General features: G+C 42.5%; 2 protein-coding genes and 1 pseudogene across 3 annotated transcripts; all 3 read right to left on the reverse strand.

Annotated features, from left to right (window-relative positions):
- Window positions 1-4,587: 4,587 nt before the first annotated feature.
- rbm15b (RNA binding motif protein 15B) lies at window positions 4,588-9,886 on the reverse strand. Of its 2 annotated transcripts, XM_070440093.1 has the most exons (3): window positions 5,198-9,886; window positions 5,123-5,151; window positions 4,588-5,054 (listed from the first exon to the last, which is right to left on the reverse strand). In XM_070440093.1, exon 1 carries the CDS (start codon window positions 9,163-9,165, stop codon window positions 6,610-6,612), a length of 2,556 nt encoding a protein of 851 aa, XP_070296194.1. In that variant the 5' UTR covers window positions 9,166-9,886; the 3' UTR covers window positions 4,588-5,054; window positions 5,123-5,151; window positions 5,198-6,609. The 2 variants fall into 2 exon arrangements, with proteins under 2 accessions (XP_070296194.1, XP_023996384.1); XM_024140616.2 differs by having other exon boundaries at window positions 5,123-9,886.
- Window positions 9,887-9,983: 97 nt separating this feature from the next.
- Window positions 9,984-14,339, reverse strand: manf (mesencephalic astrocyte-derived neurotrophic factor). The gene is made up of 4 exons (XM_024140617.2): window positions 14,094-14,339; window positions 12,930-13,057; window positions 12,646-12,787; window positions 9,984-10,970 (listed from the first exon to the last, which is right to left on the reverse strand). Exons 1-4 carry the CDS (start codon window positions 14,182-14,184, stop codon window positions 10,786-10,788), a joined length of 546 nt encoding a protein of 181 aa, XP_023996385.1. The 5' UTR covers window positions 14,185-14,339; the 3' UTR covers window positions 9,984-10,785.
- A 1,566-nt stretch (window positions 14,340-15,905) lies between these two features.
- LOC112073288 (dedicator of cytokinesis protein 3-like) overlaps window positions 15,906-24,921 on the reverse strand; it is a 79,758-nt pseudogene continuing 70,742 nt past the window's right edge.

A 24,921-nucleotide genomic window follows, 5' to 3' on the forward strand; every position in this document is an offset into this window, starting at 1 on the left:
ACCAGACATGTCTGTCCCAGACTGGGTTCAAAACGATTTTGAAATAATTCAATACTCGCATCTGTGTCGATTGAGCATGCTGTTGCAATGGAACCGATAAAATTTTCTAAAACTTGACCTGCCATCTGGTTACTGCAGTCAGGCAAAGCAACCGGATCAAAGAATTGTAATGATTTTCGAATAGTAGTTGAACCCTGGTCAGGTTCTCCCCTCCTGTTTCTTTCTGTTTGCAGCTCTGTAATGTTAGAATGGAAGAGGAGGCAGGCCGTTTTCCCCTATTCCTATGTTAGTGCACCTACTACTTTTGACCGGGCGATGGAGAATAGGGTGGCATTGGGACATTACCCAGTGACTCTCCTCCTTTGCTGTTGTTTGTCAGCTCCCAGGGCATTCTGATCTATCTCTCTCCTCCGGGTAGATGGGACACGGGAAACGCTGGGAGAACCTTGATTTCAGGCATTAAGGGGTTTATTTGGATTGCATTTTACCGAGAGAGAGAGAGAGAGAGAAGAGAGAGAGAGAGAGAGAGAGAGAGAGGAGAGAGAGAAGAGGAGAGATAGTAGGGAGAGGGAGAGAGAGAGAATGAATAGTAGAGAGAGAGCGAGAGAGAGAGAGAGAGAGAGAGAGAGAGAGAGAGAGAGAGAATAGTTAGAGAGAGAGAGAGAGAGAGAGAGAGAGAGAGAGAGAGAGAGCAGATAGAGCGAGAGAGAGAGAGAGAGAGAGAGAGGGACGAGAGAGAGGAGAGAGAATAGTAGAGAGAGGAGAGAGAGAGGAGAGAGATAGTAGAAGAAGAGGAGAGAGAGAGAGAGACTTAGTAGATTAGGGAGAGAGAGAGAGAGAGATACGAGAATAGTAGAAGAGAGAAGAGAGAGGTAGATAGAGAGAGAGAGAATAGTAGGAGAGAGATAGAGAGAGACAAAGAGGAGAGAGAGAGAAATAGTACAGAGTCACAGTAATGTTTGGTAATATCTGTGTGTTCAGGGCCACAGAGTCACAGTAATGTTTGGTAATATCTGTGTGTTCAGGGCCACAGAGTCACAGTAATGTTTGGTAATACCTGTGTATTCAGGGCCACAGAGTCACAGTAATGTTTGGTAATATCTGTGTATTCAGGGCCACAGAGTCACAGTAATGTTTGGTAATATCTGTGTGTTCCCTCAAAGTGGGATCACTTTGTCATTAGATGATCCCTCTAAAGACTTGTTTATACCTGTTTCTACACTGTCATTGTTCTCCTTGCACCACACTGCCAGGTCTCTGACCTCCTCCCTATAGGCTGTCTCATCGTCGCCGGTGATCAGACCTACCACCGTTGTCGGCAGTTTTAATTCTGGTGTTGGGAGTCGTTGGTGGCCACACAGTCGTGGGTTAACAGGGAATACAGCCCGGGGTCAGATTAAATAGCGCCMCCTAAACAAACACCTTTTTTTATAAATAAATATAGCTATTATGAAGAAATATTGTATGTAACTTTTTTTTTATAAACATTTTCTTCAGCATTGGTGAAGTGTCTCTAATGGACTGAGTTAAATCCTGTATACAGACAATATCTACAACTTTAGTTGGATTATGTTAAATCTAGCCAACCTTTCAAAATTCACCAGAAATKATTAAATCCCAGATTATAGTTTTCTATAATGACACCCATCTCCAGTTGGGAATTATTTTTTAATCCTGTGTAACATCAAACCAATGTTCCATTTCCTTGATAACACTGCACCCTAGTGTCGATACAGACATGGGAGAAGACAAAGCAGTCTGTTTTCCTGCTCATACTTACAGTGTACACCCCTAATATTTACAACTTGGATGTTCAACAGTCTTAATGGGAGCAGTTCATACGTGATTGCAATGTTGGACCCTGTACCAACCAGTTTTTGAGGTTTCTTTTGAATGTATTGACACAGCAGTTTGTGTAACCTAGTGGTCAGAGCGTTGGGCCAGTAACCAGAAGGTTGGTGGATTGAATCCCTGAGCTGACAAGGTAAACATCTGTTGTTCTGCCCCCTGAGCAAGGTAGTTAACCCACTGTTCCCCCAGGCGCTGAAGATGTGGATATCGGTTAAGGCAGCCCCCACAGCACCTCTCTGATTCAGAGGGGTTGGGTTAAATGCAGAAGACACATTTCAGTTAAATACATTCCGTTGGACAACTGACTAGGTATCCCCCTTTCTTCTGATAAAGTGTTTCATGCATATGTCCCTCTGTAGAAGGAAGACTGGCCTATAGAAGTGTTATATAGCGGGACCCTGCAGTTTCCTCTGGTGCACCACCTGGTGGACATTCCAGGTCATTGCAGCTTCTCCGTGTGGTTGGTCAGGGGCAAGACCATTGTGACATTTAAAGACAAGCTTCACATCAGCAAAATGTGATTGAAGTGTTCAAAGCTCAGTACAATGTACTTTTTCAGGATGTAACAGTGATGGTACCGTAAGTGCTTTTGGTCCAGGATTTTCAGTGCACGGTTATACAGTGATTCTAAGGGTCTCGGCACTGTCTGTCTGGCCTGGGACCAGGATGTTTTACAGTAGGACATGTGAGATAACACCATTGCGTGAAATAATATGAACCAAACCAGCTGTGTCAAAGGCCCTTTTTCAGGTCAAGGAAGACTGCTCCGACCACATTTCCCTCCTCCAATGATTTCTTGATGTTCTCCGGGAGAACAGTTTGCTGTTTCAGTGGAGTGTTTTGGTCTGAATCCAAAATTGTTCCCGGTGCAATACTGATGCTCATTCAGATATGACATGAGCTGTTCTGCTTGGACTTTCTCCAACACTTTAGATAGGACAGGCAGAATACTGACTGGTCTGTAGTTACTTGTCAGCTCAGAATACTGACTGGTCTGTAGTTACTTGTCAGCTCAGAATACTGACTTGAAGAGAGGTGTGACTAGAGCGATTTTCCAGGCCCAATGTTAATGGAGAAATTTATCAGGTGGGTGGACTGGTTTTGCCAGGTTATCGCTGTACTTCTTAATGAATGCAGTGTTGAAATTTAATATGTCTTCAGAGTGGCTGGTTTTCAGATTGAATATGTCTTCAGAGTAGCTGGTTTTCAGATTGAATATGTCTTCAAGAGTACGCCTGTTTTCAGATTGAATAATTTCCTCAAGAGTATCTGGTTCTTCAGATGAATATTTTCTTTAGATATGTTCAGAGTTAAAGCCTTGGTTTTTCAGGATTGTTTGGAATACTGTCTTCAGAGTAGCTGGTTTTCAATTGAATATGTCTCAGAGTAAGGCTGGTTTTTCAGATTGAAATGATGTCTTCAGAGTAGCTGGTTTTCAGATTGAATATGTCTTCAGAGTAGCTGGTTTTCAGATTGAATATGTCTTCAGAGTGGCTGGTTTTCAGATTTCTGAGGACTATCACTGTTTACACCTCTGAGTTAAAAAAAAGTCTGATTTATTTACATCATTGCCACTGGTGGGATTTGGAGGATGAGCAAACTTAATGGCAAAACAAGTTGTTAAATTAATTTGAAATCTGTCCTTGATCAAACACTCCCCTCATCACTTTTACAACAGTCACTTTTTTGTTTTAACTTGTGCTTGTGGATTTATCAGGCTTTTAATTTGTTTCCATATTACTGCACTATTTCATTTGACGTCTGTTAAAACAGTCACRACGTTTTGCTGTTGCAGCATGCAGTGCTTTTTAGTCCCTTGTATATTTGCATGTCAGTACTCCTGCAACATTYTAGGAACGTTTTTAATGCTGCGTTTTGTTGTTTCATGAGTTGAAAAAGAGAAATGTCTAGCCTTGGTAACTGCGTTATTTCTTTGATTAGGGCTTAGTTTTTTGAGAAACTTTTCTACAACTTGTCCAATAGCGGATATAATTGAATCAAAACACTGATTTGTCTTATGTAGTTGCAGAGTATTGTCCAAATGAAGTGCTTTCGGATCAGTTTCTAACTTCTCCATAACATTTCTGTGGATAGCCAGCCCAGAGGGTTTGCTGGTATTTGAATACCAAAGGGGTGGCAGGTAGCCTCATGGTTAGAACGTTGGACTAGCAACCGAAAGGTTGCAAGATCAAATCCCTGAGCTGACGAGGTAATTATCTGTCGTTCTGCCCCTGAACAAGGCCAATGTTCCTAGGCTGGCATTGAAAATAAGAATTTGTTCTTAACTGACTTGCCTAGTTAAATGAAGGTAAAATATGTTTGTTGGTGAGTTTCCTAACAAAATGGGTTGTGATCTGAGAGTCCTGTTATTATAAACTGGGTGATTCGAGCCCTGAATGTGATTGGCTGACAGCTGTGGTATATCAGACCGTATGACAAAACATGTATTGTTACTACTCTAATTACATTGGTAACCAGTCTATAATAACAATAAGGCACCTTGGGGGTTGGTATATGGCCAATATATCACTGCTAAAGGCCTGTATCCAAGCACTCTGCGTTGCATCGTGCTTAAGAACAGCCCTTAGCCATGGTATATTGGCCATATACCACACCTCCTCAGGCCTTATTGCTTCATTAGAATGCACCAACATGCCATATATTGTTTAACTGTCTGCCTTTATAACAATAAGCCATGAATTATCCTATCATGTGCAAATTAAGAAAACAAAAGGATTTAAAAAGAGAAAACGTTTAATTTCATTTTTCATACATGTTGAAACAACAGAAAAAACGATCAAATGGACTGGTTGGTTTGACTAAGTATACAAACCCCATTGAAAATGGGTAGTCTCCTACAATGTGACAAAGTCATGTAAATTGGTCTGCATCGCATAGTTCACATAACAGAATAACAAACAAACCATAGATCTCATTCTCTGTTGGTCATTTAAACAAACGTTGCATACCGTAGTAGCGTCTAAAACCAATCTCATGTAGTGACAAAGCCAGAGTGCCAAATGGAGACGTTTTCCCTACGTACAGCACTACGGTTGACCAGGGCCCCACGCAGGCCTTAGGGTGCTGTTTGGGAAGCAAAAAAAACACTTTTCCTTTTAACTAACACCAGTCTGATGTTGTGTAGTGACAAACACTTTTCCTTTTAACTAACACCAGTCTGATGTTGTGTAGTGACAAAACGACTTTTCCTTTTCCACTAAGCACCAGTCTGGATGTTATGTAGTGACAAAACACTTCTCCTTTTAACTACACCAGTCTGATGTAATGTAGTGACAAACACTTTCCTTTTAAACTAACACCAGTCTGATGTTGTAGTGACAAACACATTCTCCTTTTAACTAACACCAGTCTGATGTTGTGTATGGACAAACACTTCTCCTTTTAACTAACACCAGTCTGATGTAAATGTGTGAACACACACTTCTCCTTTTAACTAACACAGTCTGATGTTATGTTTTAGTGACAAACACTTTTCCTTTTAACTAACACCAGTCTGATGTTGTGTAGTGACAAACACTTTTCCTTTTAACTAACACCAGTCTGATGTTGTGTAGTGACAAACGTGTTTCCTTTTAACTATTCTACTACTCATGAGTTAGTCCATTCATTCAGGTGATGTTTTCTTCAAATAAACATTAAAATGGCCCAGTATGATTCAAACAGACAGACATGTTTAAAACACGCAATGCACCTAAACTAATATGATGAATAAAAACATGTATTTCAGTGTTACAACCTTGCTCAAAGAAACTGCACGGAGAAATTGAACTGACTCCAACAGATCAGTGAGTGGATTTCATTTGTATTGCATGTTTGTGATTTAAAAAAAAGAAAGAAAATAACAAAAAACCAGATGATTTAAATAAATTTAGAGGTAGCCCATTCTGCCGTACAACCACTACAGAGTGTTGCATCAACAAGAGAGGAACGACGACCAAATAGGCTATAGACTCATTCAGTACATTTTTTAAAAGCTCAAATAAACCAGCCATGAACAGTATAATACCACGCTAGGACCAAGACAGAACTGTTAAACAAATAATATCTGTAGCTGAAACAATATTTCAAAAACAACAACGGTTTAAAATCAATAGCCAGTAAATAGCAGTGGAACTTGACCACCGGTTAGAAGGTAAAATCTGTACGACAAAACAACTTCCTGCATGCAACAGCCAATCAGAGCACACAATTCTCAAATGAAGGTGGGAACTTCTGGAATGGTCAAATAAAAACAAAAAAAAAGATACAATCACATCATATGACACAAACTCCCATTGTAGAAGAAGCCTTGAGATAAACTGCCTGGTCTGTTTAGTTCCAAAACAATAAACAACCCCTCACTCAGTTGTCGTGTTTCACTTAAAGAAATGCAGAAAAAAATGTCTCTCCCGTCCTCCTCCACTATTTTAATACAAAGTCTGTCAGTAAGTCTCAAAGGATCCCTTGCTTGGAGTGACAGCAGCTCGGTCTGTTTGTAKTGACACTGTCTGTTAGGGGGCATAGAGAGGGACATAGGAACACCCCCAGAGAGATGACGAGGTGTCGGTCTACAACAGTTCAGTCCCTTTACACGGAAGTGAAACAGCCATTACCACCACAGAGACAGRGAGTGGTGTTTTACTTAATTAGCTATTGACAATCCCTACTAGTTCCTTGCTCAGAGCTCAGTCTGTTGTTGACGTGGAGAAATAACAATGACAGCTAACACTATAGACAGAGAGGTGTCTTCTGTCTTAGTTAGGCAGAGTCATTGACAATCACAACCACCAGGTGCTCTTCATCCAAATTCTCCAAAGTTCTGCGAGGGGTCTGGAGGAACTGCTGGGAGAAGTCACAGGGGGGGAAGGCGTACAGCATGCCTCCCTTCCCCCCCTCCTTAGCCCCGCCTACAGGTAGACTGATCACTCCTGCAGCCTCCTTGTTCCTCAGGTAGGTGACCAGGTGACGGAGGAGTCTGATCTGTAGGCCTGGTTCAGGTGGAGGGGCCTCGCGGTCGATGGGGCCCTGGAGGGCCAGAAGAACAGCGTAGCCCTCGGACCCACCCTGCTTGATCCTCCTGGTGACCTCGTCCAGCCTGGTCTGGTCCATCCTCAGTCGCTGGGCGATCTTCAGCTGGGTCAGTTTCCCCTTGGCCTGGTGGTCCTTCATGACAGAGTGGAAGAACCCGGAGCCTCCCTCCAGCAGGTGCATGTTAGTAGGGAAGCAGGAGTTCTTCAGGGCAAAGTGACCGTGCCAGGCTTTGGTGAGGGTGGCAGCATACTCCGACAGCGTGCTGAGTGTCTTAGGGTCTTTATTAGGCGTGTCAGACAAGGTGTGGTTGTTGTCGCTCGCATTTCTGTGGTTGCGGTCACGGTCGCGTTCCTTTTCCCTGTCTCCGCCGGTCTTCAGACCCCCACCCCGGTCCTCGTTGGAGTGGCGGCTGCTGTCAGGGCTCTGTCCCCTGGGCTCGGTGGTGGAGTCTGGGGCTCTGACCCTGGCTCTGTCTGGGCTGTCCTCTGGAGAGGCTGGTCCTCCTCCCCTCACCTTGGACCTGCCTCTCTCCTTCTCCTGAGAGGGCATGTCTAGGGAGAGACTGCGTCGTCTCCGTCTCTCCCCCCCAGCCCGCGCAGCGTCCCTCTCCTTCAGCCAGCGCTCTCGGCTGCGGCTCCGGGCTGCTCGGTCCCCCCGCCCTACACGGGCACCCCCAAATGCTTCACCCCCCCTACGCTCCAGGCTCTTGGTTGGGCTGATGAACTCTCTGTCTCCCCTGTCCCTGTCCAGCAGAGCCCTCTCTCTCTCCCGCTGGGTGAACAGGGCGTGGGAGGGGGGCGAGCGGTCCCTGGCACGGAGCTCTCTCTCCAGGCTGCAGTCGCGGTGCCTCCCGCCGTAACCCTCTGGCAGCAAGTCCAGATGGGCAGGCAGGGGCACAGGGGGCTGGTACCCTGCTGGGTAGCTACGAGGCAGGGGCTCCTCCGCCTTGGCAAAGTCMACCCTCAGCCTCCGCTCTGGGCCTCCCAGGGGGAAACCTCTCATCTGGGCACAGGCGGCCTGTGAGGCGTCCAAGCTTTCATACTGAATATAGGCAAAATTGTCCCCTTTCACATAGTCTATGTTTCGGATGCTGCCGAAGCGGTCAAACTCACGGGCTAGAGCTGCTAGGGAGTTGCTAGGGCCGAGGCCACCTACCCAGAGTCTCGTGGTGGGGTTGGCTTTACCATAGCCAATCTTCACCGGGTTCCCACCGATCACGCGGCCCTGCATGGCTATCTTGGCCCGATGAGCCATGTCTAAATTCTGGAACTTGAGGAAAGCGTAGGCTCCCCCCTGACCRCGCGCCGGTCGTTTAATCACAACTTCCTCAATGATGCCGTACTTGTCGAAGCCTCTCCTCAGCTCGCCCTCAGTGACGTTGTGATCCAGGTTGCCAATGAACAGGTTCCTGCACGCCCGCGCGTCGTCCTCTGGCTTTATGTCTTCGTGCTCGGGTACTGGCAGCCCGTATGGCCGCCCCCTCTCATCCAACATCCCGTAGTAATCTAAGATCCTCTCCCTCTCTCTGCTCAGTCCCAACCCCTCTACAGGGTAGTGTCTCAGTGGTCGGATGTCTCTGATACTGCTAACTCCTGCCCCTGGGGAGAGGGACCTCTGTCTATAAGGGGGATATGAGGCGCCATGAATGGGAATGTAGCTCACATCCGGCGGCGTGCAGCTGCGACGACGGACGTACATGGGCTCTACTTTAAGGGGGCGATCATACAGCACTAACCTGGTCTTGGCATGCCTGGCCTCTTTAGCGTCTTCTGGGTGACGGAAATTCACGTACGCAACACGGCCCAGCTCTGGAGTGTGAGATAGCTTCACACTAACGTCCCCGAACTTTTTWAACTCGTGGAACAGTCCGTCTTCAACATGTTCGTCAGAAAGCACCGAGCCTAGATTGCTAATGAGCAACGATTTGTATTCCAGAGTCCCCCCCGCTCCCCCCCGGAGGCTCAGTAGCTCGGTCGCCGCTTTGCCTTTAGGCAGGGCGGCTGTAGTCCGGAGAGCGGGGCGGCCGATCAGCCCGAGGTCGTGGTGTTGTTGTCGGTGGTGAAGTGGGTCTACAGCGGCCCCGCGCTCCTCCCGAAGCCGCGTCTTTTCTCGTTCCCTACTCCTGCTCCGAGCATGTTGCCTTCGGCTTTCAGCGAGCAGCAAGGCAAGAGGCGGGGGCGGTAGGTCCTCTCTCCGTGGCCCGTCTCGTTCCCGCTCTCTTTCCCGTATTCGTTTCGCTAAAGCCCGACTAGGACTGGAGTCCCTCCCGGCCTGTCGTTTCATTTTCAAACGATACCCAAACTTTTTAGCTAGGTAACGTTAGCTAGTTAGCCAGCCAGTGTCTGCAGAAACAATCCGGTCTGGAATTAAATGCCTCGATTTTAATCGGACGTTGCACAGATACGGACGATTTACTAACTTGTAACTAATGTCCACAACGTTGAGACTTTGCGTTTATTGTGAATTAAAAGGATAAACACATTTAAAAACATTATCAGAGAACCTTCATCAACGCCGCCATCTTGGACAAAAGGAATGTGCGCGTTCCGCCAATGGGAGGGGTTTGAGTCGACGTCGCGGGAGGGGTAGTGACGTGACATTGAACGCATATTCCCCAAACCTCAATTTTGCAAATAATATGCGACACAAATTACATAATTAGGCAGAATCATGTAAATGTAAACTGTATCGTGGAAACGTGAACATTAAATACATGGTGCGCGTATTTATATCTGGTGACTACAGTGCATACACACTGCAAAATATGTTTCACATTGTCAACACGTAAACCTACTGGAATACTCGCAATAGGTGAAATTGATTCACAAAGAAAATCAGATAGCTCAGTAGAAATGACCCATGCATCCGAGGGAAAAAGTTTGACGAAGTTCCCTATATTAGTCATACATTAATGACACACATGCCTCCCATTAGTGAAATATGTTGATGCAGTTCTTCAGAAGCTCCCTGGGCAGTCACATTCAGGAAAAAGAAGAAGCTGAGAGTCATAAGCTTTGGTAATGTAGTTAAGCCAGATAAATTCAGTTGGTGCACAAGTATTCATACAAAATTAGATACACATCTGATCATGGCACTTCTGACACTGGGTTTTCATATTTTAATGAAAAAAGTAGAGCACAGTTGTAACAAACACTAGGTCTGACATGAAAGGTTCAGTGTGAAAAGAACAGCACAATTTCCTTTCAAGTTTTGTCTTCTCATTTCTTTTCCCCTCCATCTTAAATCCTATTTCCGGGGTGGCCACCCTTATCGATAGAGCGTTAGGGACAGTATGGGCGCAGGTACTTGTTCTAGCCAGGCAGTGTCACACCACAGTATCACAACTCAACTCAACGTCTCGATTTGCAGACTGATTAGTAGAATCAGGAACTTTAATTACTGCTTGCCTGGAATAAAATCCCTGCATCCACACTGTCTAGGACTCTCTGCCTAAAAGCTTGTCCACCCCTGTTCTATTTGATTAAACCGTTAATAATTAAGTCAAATAATAAAGTCTATCCCTTCAAAAATAAACTAAAGGGCATGTACAGACTGTCGGGTGGTTCATATACCGCACAGCGAACATTTCACACCACAAAAATAACCTCAGGGCCACCATGGCCCCTAGTCACAAAGTATCCGCCCCAAATGGCACCCTATTCCCTACTTAGTTCACTATTTCTGACCAGGACCCAGAGCTCTGGTCAAAAGTAGTGCACTACCTAGGAGAATAGGGTACTATTTGGGACACARTGTATCAGAGTTGAAGCGTGACCTAGGATCAGGTGGGTCCACCATTTCTTATTCATTATGATGTAAAAAAGGCAAAACGGATCCTAGATCAGCACTCCTACTCCGAACCACTGAACACAAACCCAGGTCTGAATCTTCCCCTCCATTTTGTTACAGATCAGTCCTTGCTTGGGCTGCGTTGGGGGCATACTTGGGCATGAGTTCATTGATCTTGCGGATGAAGTCAGACTTTTCCGCGCAGCCTTTACACGACTCTCCCCACTCCTCCAGGATCTTCTTTAAGTCCTTTACCTTCAGCTTCTTCAGGTCCACTGTGCTCAGATCCACCTGTTTGTCTGCAGGCAAGGGAGAAAGGGAGGTAAAAGATTACAGTGTAACGGAGTTGGATTCGTAACCTCACTCCTCAGCTTTAAACGTCACCACCCGCTACGCCAAACTGCTAGCTTTTCAGTGGTGTAACTGGATAAGAATGGTTTCAGGAAGGGTTTCAGGATGGTGGTCAAGTCTATGCGGCAGAGGATTCGAGATGGAGTGGCAGTAAGCAAGCACAGTGACACCCGTTTGATATAAAAAAATCTTTCAACAAAAAGGTCAAGAGACTGAACACTATTCTATGCTCCAATGTGATTTACTGACAACATGGGAGCATACAGAATGCAGAGTTATTTTCCACCTTCTATATAGAGAGAGAAGGATCACATTTCACTGCCAGGGCAATCAGTCCCACACGAACCTCCACAGACAGGCCACAGTACGGTAATGACGTTCAAAATAGGTCCTCGTCCGATGCCAGTGTTTGTGTCTATACTGTAAATAGATTGTACAATATAGGTCCAAACCCTGCCTGCATACACCAGCGTGTTTAGACTATGATCCACAAACAATTATCCACTGGAATTGTGACTGCTGTAAAGAACATTTTTGTCGAAAGGTTTTGTAGTAGTTTCCTGAGACTAAAACTTTGGGAAGTAACAATGGAGAAACCGGGTAATAGGAGAAATGTCCCGTGTGGCTCAGTAGGTATAGCACAGTGTTAGTAACGCCAGGGTTGTGGGTTCGATTCCCACAGGGGACCTGTAAAGGAAAAATCCATACACTCACTACTGTAAGTCGGTCTGGATACAAACATCTTCTACACTGAACTAAAATATAAAATGCAACATGATAAGTGTTGGTGCCATGWTTCAAGAGCTGAAATAAAAGATCCCAGAAAATGTTCCATAAGCACAAAAATCTTATTTCTATCAAATATTGTGCACAAATGTGTTTACATCCCTGTTAGTGAGCATTTCTCCTTTGTTAAAAATAATCCATCCACCGACAGGTGTGACATATCAAGAAGCTGATTAAACAGCATGATCATTACACAGGTACACCTTGTGCAAATAAATAAAAAGGCCACTAAAAATGTGAAGTTGTCACAACACAATGCCACAGATGTCTAAAGTTGAGGGAGTGTGCAATTGTTGCCAGAGCATTGAATGAGCATTGAATGTTCATTTCATAAGCTACGGACAATAAAACAATTGATTTAAAAAAAAATCTATGGCAATTTGAATGCACAGAGATGCCGTAACCAGATCCTGAGGCCCATTGTCGTGCCATTCATCCACTGCCATCACCTCATGTTTCAGCATGGTAATGCACTGCCCCATGTCACAAGGATCTGTACACAATTCCTGAAAGCTGAAAATGTCCCAGTCCTTCAATGGCCTGCATACTAGCGGTTAGAGCATTGTGGCAGTAACAGAGAGATCGCTGGTTCGAATACCCGAGCCGCATACTAGATCATGTGAGATGGCTCCCCACCTGGGCGGCAGGTAGCCTAGTGGTTCGAGCACTGAGCCAGGTTTGAATACCCGCACAGTCAAAGTGAAAGATCTGGTGATGTGCCTTTGAGCAAGGCACTTAAGCCTAATTTGCTACAGGGGCGCTCTACTATGGCTGACCCTCTAAAATAACACTTCACCTATCCAGTSTGTGTGACAATAAGACTTTTTTTTTTTTTACCGTATTTCAGTTCACAGATCTGACTGTCCTTCTTCTTTAGTTTCTCACAGATCTTGTCCACTGGTGTGTGATAGCTCAGGGGCTTGGAGATCTCGTTGAGGATTTTGGTGGCTGCATCATTTGTTCCACCAATGTAGTAACACTAGGGTACAGAAGGAAGAAAATAACAGCAATTAATCAACAAACCCAGTAGATAATTTGGATAGGACACAATGTAACTACTTAAATCGACTTGACTTCCATAAAAAGAAAAGAAAAAAAAGATTAGCCTAAAAATCACTTACAAAGCGGTTTTCCTTGCCCTTGACATCTTTGCAGGTTTTGACGAGTTCGTTCTCGATGTCCGCGCTGGTGAATTTAACATGGTTGTCTTGTAATGACTGGTAGAACCGACTCAGGAAGCTCACACACACTGAAAGGCAAAACAACAAGGCAGCCATCGGTAGGATTGTAAAGTGGTGACACATCAGAACTTATGCATTACCTTATAGGCTAGCTAAACTTAGGATAAAAACATTTAATCTAATGTTAATCTATACCAGAATTAGATAACTCCAGTTGTTGTGGACATATGGGTTACCCAGGATTTAGGCCTACAAACCTAAGAATGATGTTCTGGTCAGTCTATGTTATGATACGTATGGATAAGCCTGACCAAATCAGCCATCACATCTAAGATAAGAGTAAAAACTTGACGAAGTACATTATCTCACCATCTGAAACCACATGCAGCAACTGGGGCAGCAGGTAGCCTAGTGGTTAGAGTGTAGGGGCAGCAGGTAGCCTAGTGGTTAGAGTGTAGGGGCAGCAGGTAGCCTAGTGGTTAGAGTTTGGTAGGGGCAAGCAGGTAGCCTAGTGGTTAGAGTGTAGGGGCAGCAGGTAGCCTAGTGGTTAGAGTGTAGGGGCAGCAGGTAGCCTAGTGGTTAGAGCGTTGGACCAGTAACCGTAAGGTTCTAGATCGAATCCCTGAGCTGACAAGGTAAAAATCTGTCGTTCTGCCCCATGAACAAGGCAGTTAACACACTGTTCCTAGGCTGTCATTGTAAATAAGAATTTGTTCTTAACTGACTTGCCTAGTTAAATAAAGAAAAAGGATAAATACATTTTGTTTAACTTGCCTGGGGCACTAGGAAAGGCTTTAATGAGCAATTAGCTATATGACTCTTCATTGACAAGTACTAGCTAAGCTAGCCAGATACAGCAAACTACAACACTTTAAAAAAAACATTTAAATTCAAGAGAACACATTGAAAAGAGATCTTAGCTATTGTATCTAGCAAGACAAAATCCATTTGATGAAGATTGTTGTAAAGCTCCATGAATTATCAGTCATAGGTTTCACAACATACGTTACCATTACACTTAGCTACTAATAGCTATATCCATAGTTACAGTGACGTGTGTGATATATATATATATATATATATATATGAGACAAACCAACCCACCTTCACACTCCCCATCTTTCAAAGCGTTGCTACTACTCGGTACCAAAGCTAGCGCCGCAAGGGCGACCGACAAACTACTCAAACACAACATTTCACGATGAATAACGTATTCTATTTTAGCTAGTTAGATGTAAACGTAACGATACAAAACTATTTAGCTACAAATGACAGCTACACATCCAGAGTCGACACCGACACCGCGCATCCAGAGTCGACACCGGTAAAGTGAGCACGCAATGTCCTGATTCTGCGAAGCTTCCTGCTAAACACGTAAACCTATGCAGGATTCCCATTGGTTCTCATTTTACTCTCTAGAACGCGATTGGTTTGTTTCCTGAAACGTTCCACGCACTTTTCTCTGATTGGCCACGTGCTCTTCRTTCCGGGGACATCGTCCAGTTGGCGCCGTGCGATTGGATTAGAGCTATGTATGTTAATTTATAGCAGAGATCTAAATATAATGACGAGATGCTCATGTTTCAGCCCTAACAATGGGTGTCGTCCCAAACGCGTGAAGGCAGGCGAAAAGATTCAAAAAAAGCCCATAGAAACGCATTGGTCTTATTTTGGACAGATTTTGACGAGAATGAAACCTTTCGTTTGGCCTCTTCCTCTCTGTTGACAGTCATATCTGACAATTTCCGGTAGAAACATTGAGCATAGAGCAGAAAGTGACTGCTCTTTATTCATTAGGATAATGCTGCCTGTGTGAATGTATTTAATATGATTTAATATAGGTAATATAATAGAAAGCACAATAATATGGTCTCCTCTCTGGTTTAAGCTGTTTCACAGGATGTTGGTGTAAATAAGGCACACATTTATGCTGCGTTCATGTGCTAGTCGGAACTAGGTTGTAGATGCGAACTGGTTGTCGTTATTCACGTGCCGCAGTCAACCAGTCAGCAAGTAACACATTTCAGAGTTTCCTAGTTCTAGCCATTGAACGCGCCACAAGCTGTGTCTTCGTCCCCGTATCACAGACCCACAAATAATAAAAAATTTAAAAATCCTATTTTGATAAACTCCCATATCTACTGGGTGAAATACCACAGTGTGCCATCACATCAGCAAGATTTGGGACCTGTTGCCACAAGAAAAGGTCAACCAGTGAAGAACAAACACGATTGTAAATACAACCCATGATGTTTCGCCAGATGTATACATCTGAAGAGTCCGGTTTAATTTCCACTCCCCACCAAATATGGCGAGGAGAGGAAAACCAGTGGCCGGCAGTGGGAGAGTTTGAAGAGACATGGAACTGGGCCGACATTCTGCAATATTTGTCATCGATGAAACATCTGATGTCAATACAGTTTTTTGTTCCCAAAACAATAATCTGTTGCGAACAGATTGGACTAAGTTTTGTAGACTTTACCCTTGGCCAAAGTTTCTAAAGTTGTTTAGTAGTGCGAGGGCGAATTGAGTCATTGCACACGCGCACTTCTAACGGATATATACAAAATACTTGYTAGAACGCGCCAATAGGATCTCGCTAACTCGTGCTTGGCTCTTCTCACCTCCTTGCCTGTTMTGTCCACTATGATTCATTTGCTCCCATTGGAAACAACAGGCTGTGGTGTATCCTGAGTGTTATAAAAAATCTCTGGTGGTACTAAACAGCATMTCAAATTACCTTACCAATTTAGAAGTTTAGCTAAAGAACCACAAAACRAAAGTATTTGTGAAGGGTGTTGAATCAGATGAAATTTATACATTTACAGTAACAAGCAAATGCTAGGATAATGACCTAGTTGTGTATTTTCCCATCACTATAACAACTGATAAATAATGACAAGTTGGAAGCAGCACTGAGTCAATAAAACATGATCTTTAATGTTAGGCATTAATACTAATTAATAAATTCCACATCACAGTAGTTGAAGTGAGTAGGAAAAAGTGTGTATGTATTTACATCTAAAATCCACATCACAGTTGATTCATGCTAACACAATATATACAATGAATTACTTTTAGAGTAATTAAAGGTTTTGTATTCCGTAAGAGTGACAGAAGTAGAACGTATCTCGCTAACTGTCCAGAATTGATGCAAAACACACAAAATAATCATCAAAATAATTAGGCAAAATGAAATAAGTCACGYTTTTTGTATGTTTTTGTGTAGTTTTTCTATGTTTTAAAAACACATTTACATCAGAAAGTACAAGGCAGACAATTAATAATCACAATCTTTACATGGTTTGCCCTTTTTAGCCTTATAAATACACCGCGTTGTCATGGTTATTTAAAGACAAGCGAGAAGAGCCTGACAAGGTGGTCTGGAGGTAAAGAACTGCAATGATTTCAAAAATGTTTTGTACCCCCATTTGTACTCCTCATTTGTAACTTGTACCGCCATTGTACCCCCCCCAACCTAGATCCTACTGCAGTTTTCTATATTTACAAAGAACGACTGAAAAAATAAACACTTTCATGAGTTCCGTTCTTGCTTCCTATTCCCCTCAACTGGCTCCATTTTATATTTGATTTATTTAACCTTTATTTTACATTGACTTGCCACAAAGTAAGACTAAACAACCGTTTATTCATATTAAATGATAGGCTACACATAATCAAATACTCTGTACCCAGTTCCCAGAACAGTGTGTCATTCTGCTGGATATACTCAATATACTAGATACAGATCAATTGTAATGTGTGTGTTTGAACGTCAAGTGTGTATGGAATAATTGTTTGAGTAGAAAACAATAAGGGAATTTCTACTGAACAAAAATAAATAATTGCAACATGTAAAGTGTTGGTCCCATGTTTCATGAGCTAAAATAAAAAATCCTAGACATTTTGCATACGCACAAAAAGATGATTTCTCTAATTTTGTTCACAAATTTGTTTACATCCATGTTAGTGAGCATTTATCCTTCGCCAAGATAATCCATCCACCTGACAGGTGTGGCATATCAAGAAGCTGATTAAACAGCATGATCATTACACAGGTGCACCTTGTGCTGGGGACAATAAAAGGCCACTCTAAAATGTGTAGTTTTGTCACACAACACAGAGCTGTTTCCAGATACTTGAATGTTAAAGGCTCTACCATAAGCTGCCTCCACTGTTGTTGAGGAGTATTTCTGTCTGTAATAAAGCCATTTTGTGGGGGGAAACGTATTTTGATTGGCTTGGCCTGGTTCCCCAGTGGGAGGGCCTGACTGCCAAGTGGGTGGGCCTATGCTCTCCCAGGCCCACCCATGGCTGAACCCCTGCCCAGTTATCTGAAATCCATAGATTTAGGGCCTAATGAATTTAAGTTGACAGATTTCCTAAAATGAACTGTAACGCAGCAAAATCTTTGAAATCGTTGCATGTTGCGTTCATATTTTTGTTCAGTATATATATATATATATATATATATATATGTGTGTGTATTTATAGAAATAAATCAAATACATTGAGAGACTGCATAGGTCATATGCATAACATGTTCCTTCTTCATATCCTCTGATCATATTGAAATAAAATAATGAATGAATGAAAGTATGCTATTATTATTTTTTAAATTATTTACATTTATGATTTGAAAAGTTCAATGAAATCAAGGAGGATTTCCTGCCTTTTCAGCAACATAGCTCATAGAGATACAGTTGTCTATCATAACTAACTGATAGTGTTACACTGGCTTGTGTTATCCACGAACACACGTTCAAATAAAATCACTTCTCCACACCACACATCCATCATATCATTCAACCAGTCTGCAGTAGTGTTCCGAGGTTTTGACCTTGTCATGTATATTATTTGCATACCAGTAGTGACTATATTAGTCCTCTATATCAGAAGCCCATATTTTCTCCTCTCATATCACATCCTTCAACTCTTCAATTCTCTTACACTTAGAATGATGATTCGTCTTTGTAGATCAGGAGTGCCAGGCCAGGAGGTGAAAGTGGGTGAGCCCTGCCGACGAGGTGACCCTGGTCAAAAGTAGGGGACTACAGTTATATGGGCTATGGTCAAAAGTAGCACACATCATAGGGAATAGGTTGTCATTTAGGGGGCAGTGGGAGAGTGAGTGCACCTATTTGCTGACTAGAATATGTGATGGGGGCTGATTAAGTTTGATTGCTCTTAGGGGATTCAATCAAGTGTCCCACCTCACTACAGGGTCCCCTCGGTCTGTCCGAGCCTGGAAGGAAGCCAGCTGGTGTGTGTGTGTGTGTGTTGTGTCTAAGTCCTTCTCACAGGACAATGGACAACCTTCTAGGTGCATTTTCAACACTCCCTTCTCTCGAGCCATCATCACAAAGAGTACAATCATCACATAACGGACACAAAACAGCCATAGACAGGATAGTAGTAGTGTGTGACATTACTTTTGACATGTTTCAAGTGTTATATCATGTGTTCCAATATCATATACGTTCTCTATTAGCTACATATAAACATTAGAAAATAAATTCAATTCAGTCGATTCATTTCAAAATAAAAGTCCTTCTACATAAGGAGGCCTGCACCTTTACCCCATTACTTAGAGTAGTTTATACTGTATGTAGCCATGTCCCTTCTGAGACAAGGGGAAAGTACATGATAGAAATCCCCCAGTGTGAAGGAGAACATCAGGACATGAGAGAACCGTCAAAAAAAGAAAAATAAGAAAACGTTCTCAAGATCGGATGGTTGAATTGAAGCCGGTCTACACGTACAGTATCTACACACACGCGCACACACAGAAACACACACTTCCTGTAACCGTCTCGTTAGAATAATGCCTCTTGAAAAAGGTAAATGGTCAATAGAAGCTGTAGTATCTCTATTAGCTACAAGTCCAACATTTTGTACTATGGTAATGATATACAATAATGTTAATAAAATAAAAACAAATGTATTTACACAGGTGAGAGAAAGACAGTGTTATAAATAATGAGAAATACCCCACTTCATGGTTATCAAATCTCTCCTTTCAAATATCCAAAACAACAGACCTTAGGCTTACTGTATTGAGAGAGAGAGAGAGAGAGAGAGAGAGAGAGAGAGAGGAGAGAGACAGAGAGAGAGAGAGAGACAGACAGAGAGAGAGAGACAGAGAGAGAGAGACAGAGAGACAGAGAGACAGAGAGAGAGAGAGAAGAGAGACGAGAGGGAGAGAGAGAGAGGGGGAGAGAGAGAGAGAGAGGCACACACAACACCTGAACAACAAGCTGGAAGAGAAAAGGAATTAGATGTGGAGCAGGCTCTGATCCAGGATCTGTCTGTGAAGCACCAGCAGTGTTGTCACAAAGCAGATCAAATCACTAAGGAAGATACAGGAGATAGTCATTGGAGTTTCTCTCAAAGGAGGCAGGGAGGAGGATGCATACAGACATCTAAAAGCAGAATCAGCTGTACATTGTGATCAGCACTGAAGAGTCAATACATATCAATGATTAGAAACAAGGATATCTTTAGTTCAGTCTATTCTCTGCTCCTAGCATGCGTCAGGTAGTCCAGTGGGCAGTACTAGCCAGGGTTAAATCACTTATTTCACTGAATGGAACATGCACACATAAAAGTACCAAATAAAAAAACAAAACAAATAACAAATAACACAATTATAATAATCGTTTTTTTCTATAAATATCATCCATCTAAATTATGTTATTCCAATGTTCATGTCTTCCCAGATACAAGTGCACATCACTAAGCAGCTACAGTGGCTTTAATGCCCTTGTCTTATCTTGCATATTGTTCTGTTTTACATAGTCATCATCAAGTCATCAATTCCCGTCAGTCAATCCGTGATATAGGGATTAATGTATAAATAATCTAATATTAATATATTATATATAATTATTTAACTACACATAATAATAAACTTGCAGATTTTCATCTCCTCTAAAAATATAGACTTTTCTTTGTACTGTAGTGTGTAACATGCTGCCAACTGAACAGAAAATAACCTTTTAATAAACCAACCAACCCAAAATAAAGACTTTAAGCAGCCTTTAAGACGGCTAAGTGACATCTTTGAAATGGCTTGTATTCACCAGCCAGGCAGTTATTCCCTAACCATAATGGATAATACGTCTTTATAGTGGCTGAGTGATCTGGCTGTGGCAGCGCACAGCTATAAAGAGGACGACTGTGTAATGAAGCATCGCAACACTATTTAAGCCTCTTACTGTCTGTCTGTCGAGGCAATGCTCTGCCTGAGAGGATAAGTCGTAAGGAGGAAGAAGTGTGTGTTTATCAAGAGGCGTGATCTGTTCTGATCGCTCTCTCTCTCTCTCTCTCAGCTAGTTGCATCGCTGAGTTCATTATTATTACACCAATACCACTTTAGTGTCCTATAAAAAGGTAAGTTAATTAATAAACAATAGTGATATAAAGACTACCACACCTCAACAATAATACTAATCTATCCGAAGCCCAATACAACTCAAGAGTCTAGTTAACCCATCTTCATTTCTTCATACGATACAAGTGTGAATAGACTAAAACAAGTGGTTTTTGGTGCTGCAGAACTAAGTGCTAAAGTGCGGCTTCTCTAAAACGGRAAAGGTCATAGGTCATGGTCTAGCAAGCTTTACTCGATCCCAGCTTTGCTTCAATTAACTAAATTAATTAAATGTCTGATAATTGGTTCAAAAAAATCAATTTTTTTTCCCTTTGTGCAATGATTTGGAACCTGCATGTGGACCTGAACTATCAATAAATTAGAATTACTGTACAGATGAAAATGTTTCCAAGAGGTCTGTGCAAGTAATACGTGAGAGAATTTAGAGAAAGAACATTCAAATAAGCACTCAAATTAAAAGACTGAGCCCCATACCACACACACACACACACATACATACACACACACACACACACAAACACACACACATTGGTTGTTTAGCAACAAAACCGATGCGTGCGTAACTATGGGGCAAAACAGACGGGGTTGGCTTTAATTGTTAACAACATGTAAACTACAGTGAGCTCCAAAAGTATCAGGGGAGTGACATTTGTTGTTGTTGTTTTGTCTCTGTACTCCAGCACTTTGGATTTGAAATGATACAATGACTAGGAGGTTAAAGCGCAGATGGTCAGCTTTAATTTGAGGGTATTTTCATCCATATCGGTTGAACCCTTTTACAAATTAGTGTACATTTTGTACATAGTCCCCCCATTTTAGTGGACCGAAAGTATTGGGACAAATTCACTTATATGTGTATTGATTGAAGTAGTCCAAAGATTAATATTTGGTCCCATATTCGTATAGAAATGAATGGTAAATAATGTATTGTGTCATTTTGGAGTCACATATTGTAAATAAGAATAGATTATGTTTCTAAACACTTCTACATTCATGTGGATGCTACCATGATTATGGACAGTCCTGAATTAATCATGAATTTTATTTTTATTTAACCTTTATTTAATTAGGCAAATCAGTTAATTAAGAACACATTCTTATTTTGCTGGCATCAAAAGTAAAACAAGTATTAAACAGGAGACTGACTGATCAGACCACCATCTAATTGGCCTTCATAGAACTCTTACAGAATTTCCACGTGGACGGGGATATTGGAAATTTAATCAAAGCCTATTGGCTGACAATTTGTTCTTAACTATGACAAAATAATTAATTATTGACTATTTTCTACACAACGTTTTTTTTTAAATTGTATTTTATTTCACCTTTATTTAACTAGGCAAATCAGTTAAGAACACATTTTTATTTTACAATGACGGCCTACCCTGGCCAAGCCCCCCCCCCCCAACTAGGACGATGCTGGGCCAATTGTGGTCCGCCCTGAATGAATAATGATGAGTGAGAAAGTTACAAATATCATACTCCCAAGAAAGACATGCTGACCTCTCACCATTACAATAACAGGGGAGGTTAGGCAGGTGTGGTGGTGGTGGGCGGGTGATATTTCTGCATCTGTAACTTTCTCACTCATTATTATTCAAGATTCATTCAGGATTATCCGTAATCATGGTCGAATCCACATGAATGTAGAAGTGTTTTGAAACATATTCTATTCTTATTTACAATAAAACACAATACATTATTTACCATTCATTTATATTGGGTACAAAATAATCTGAAACACAACCAAAACAAACAGCTAATGCATTCAACATAATTTGTCACAAGCTTGATGTAACCATGTAGTGATAGGAATATGGGACCAAATACTTAACTTGTTACTACTGTAATAAATATAAGTGAATTTGTCCCAATACTTTTAATCCCTTAAAATGGGGGGACTATGTACATTGAGCGCTGTAAGCAAAGTGCACTTTAACCTCATAGTCATTGTATCATTATAAATTCAAAGTGCTAGACTACAGAGCCAAAACAACAAACAAATGTGCCACTATGCCTCGACCAACCATGCCTCGACCAACCAAGTGCCAGTTCAGGAGAATGTAACATTACAGAACGTTCAGATATAAATATATTTAAATGTAGAACATATATGATTGTCTGTCAGAAAGAATAAGGGGAAATCATGTGTGTCCGCTCTATCTAATCTATTTCTATCTGAAACGTTCAGAATGTTTCACATCACTGTCTGAATACACCCCCAGGCCTCCTCTTCACTCTTCGGCGATGCCGTGCTCCCACGCCACTTTGGCCTGCTCTTCCCTAGAGGTGATGAGAGGCTGAGAGATCTTGCGTGGCATGGGCATGGGCCTGGCGGGAATACACCCCTCCTCCTCAGGAATACACCCCTCTCTCAGGTAGGGCTTGGGGGGCAGGGCGGGCGGAGGCTGGTGGCGGTAGTGGGGCAGGTTCTGGATGTTAAGGGTATGGGCCTCTGGGAGGACAGGGCTGATTGGAACCACGATATTGGTGATGAGTGGGGTGATCACCCCAGGAGAGGAGTGGCTACGACAGGGAGGGGGCTTGGAGCCATCCAGGACCTCTGACTCAGAGACACTGTAGCGCACAGGCAGGTAGGAACCAGAGGGGGAGTCCATGCCCAGGTCCTCTCCGTCCGTGGCCCAGGTAGAGTGTGCCATGCTGGGGGTGACGGAGACAGTGTCCAGGGCATCTGCTGGGTGTCTGGTTGTTCCATGGGACTCGGTGGAACATGACTGGCCCATGAAGTTGCTCTCGCTCAGGGAGGAGACGCCGGAGGAGGCGCTACCGGAGAGAGTAGAGTTACTGCCATCCAGGCCGGACTGGGACTGGGGACTGGTGGGCGAGGCAGGTATAGGGTGCAAGGCTGACTGTGGAGGAAAACAATTGGGAAAAGGGTTACTCTTATAGATAAATGACAGACATACTGATTTGCATTGCCCATTTGTGTGAGGCGTAAAAACAAGATGAAAACAACTAAGCACAGATATAAAGCAAACACAAGCCAGCTAAACTCAAAGACCAATGTGTCAAGGAGGTGGTTGATGACGTAGCAGGCTGCAGCGTGGGAGGCACCGCTTGTCCCATGAATTAATCATATAAAATTGAGGATTAGCTGATAACTGCAAAACAAACATTCTGGATAACATTGAGAACCTTGAACTATTTATCGATCAACATTTTGATATGCTCGAAAAAGAGTCAGATACATCGAAGCGAACAAGAGAAAGTCCTTTCCTCGAGCTCTGAGAGCGAAACTGAAGGGAAGCAGCCGTCTAACATTCCAAATGTAACATTGTAGGGCTATAGAGGTTGAGGCCTTAAAAACAGGAATGGATTACAGTAATAAAATGCTGGAAAAAATACGAGTGGAGAACAAGATATTAAAAACTACCGTGGACTCCCTAAAAATAACTACCGCGGACTCCCTAAAAAACTACCGTGGACTCCATAAAAAACAATGAAAGCCGAATGACTTGTCCTAAAGTGCAGAAGAATAATATTGTTACAATGGGAATAATGGAGGAGGAAAACTAAAACAGACAACGGAGGATAAAGTCAAGGTGTTCATGAAACGTAATCTCAAGATGACGGACGAGCAGGTGGATACAATTGATTTTCAAAAAGGGCTCACTGTTTCAGTGGCAGAGCGGAGGGAAGGTCCTGTCCGATCGTAGCTATGCTAACTCACAACAAAATGAAAATTGCCTTGTTACAACAGGATAGGGAACTGAAGAACACCCTGTTCTCTAATAATGAACAATTTCTCCATGGAATAGAACAGACGACAACATGCCCTGTACCCCACTTTCAAAAGGCTCCGGGGCAGAGAAACAGAATGTTCGTCTAGTGGTCGAAGATTACAACGTGGGAGAATGCCAAGCGTGTGCAAAGCTGTCAACAAGGCAAAAGGTGGCTACTTTGAAGAATCTAAAATATATTTTGATTTCTTGATTTTTTTGGGGGTTACTACTTGATTCCATATGTGTTATTTCATAGTGTTGATGTCTTCACTACTATTCTACAATGTAGATAATAATAGAAATTAAGAAAAACCCTGGAATGAGTAGGTGTGTCCAAACTTTTGACCGCTACTGTATATGTAGCAGAAAAGCTGTAAACTAAATGGTGGATGGGTTAATAAAAATAAATAAAAAGACGAATGTGTCAAAAACACAGTCACACATACAACACATTACATACACAACCACACACGGAGCAACAAGCATCTCTACAGTTATACAATACTCTACAGCCTAGTGCTCTTTTAGCCTTGCTCACTCACTGATACTGAAGGACTGAGAGGTGACTGGAGTAGAGGGGGGGACCAGACCAGGCCAGACAAAACTGGACCAGATCTSGGTTCAAATACTATTTGAAATCACTTCATATGCTTTATCTGTGCTTGATTGAGACCAAAAGTCATTAAAACAAAATGGATTAACTTTATTTGCACCAAAGAAAACAAGTGACAAACAACAATACAGATAAAAACACATACTAATAATAGAAAGGTGTGATATGAAAACCACAAAACAA

Source organism: Salvelinus sp. IW2-2015, unplaced genomic scaffold (genome assembly GCF_002910315.2).
Source record: "Salvelinus sp. IW2-2015 unplaced genomic scaffold, ASM291031v2 Un_scaffold2210, whole genome shotgun sequence".
Lineage (NCBI taxonomy): Eukaryota > Metazoa > Chordata > Actinopteri > Salmoniformes > Salmonidae > Salvelinus > Salvelinus sp. IW2-2015.

What these genes read in the sequence shown, in the direction of transcription:
- manf (XM_024140617.2), bottom strand. Translation starts at nt 14,184, where the DNA reads ATGTTGTGTTTGAGTAGTTTGTCGGTCGCCCTTGCGGCGCTAGCTTTG. An exon ending in AGGGCAAGGAAAACCGCTTT is followed by an intron (nt 12,788 to 12,929) that starts GTAAGTGATTTT and finishes TCTGTACCCTAG; the next exon opens with TGTTACTACATTGGTGGAAC. An exon ending in GATCTGTGAACTGAAATACG is followed by an intron (nt 10,971 to 12,645) that starts GTAAAAAAAAAA and finishes CCTTGCCTGCAG; the next exon opens with ACAAACAGGTGGATCTGAGC.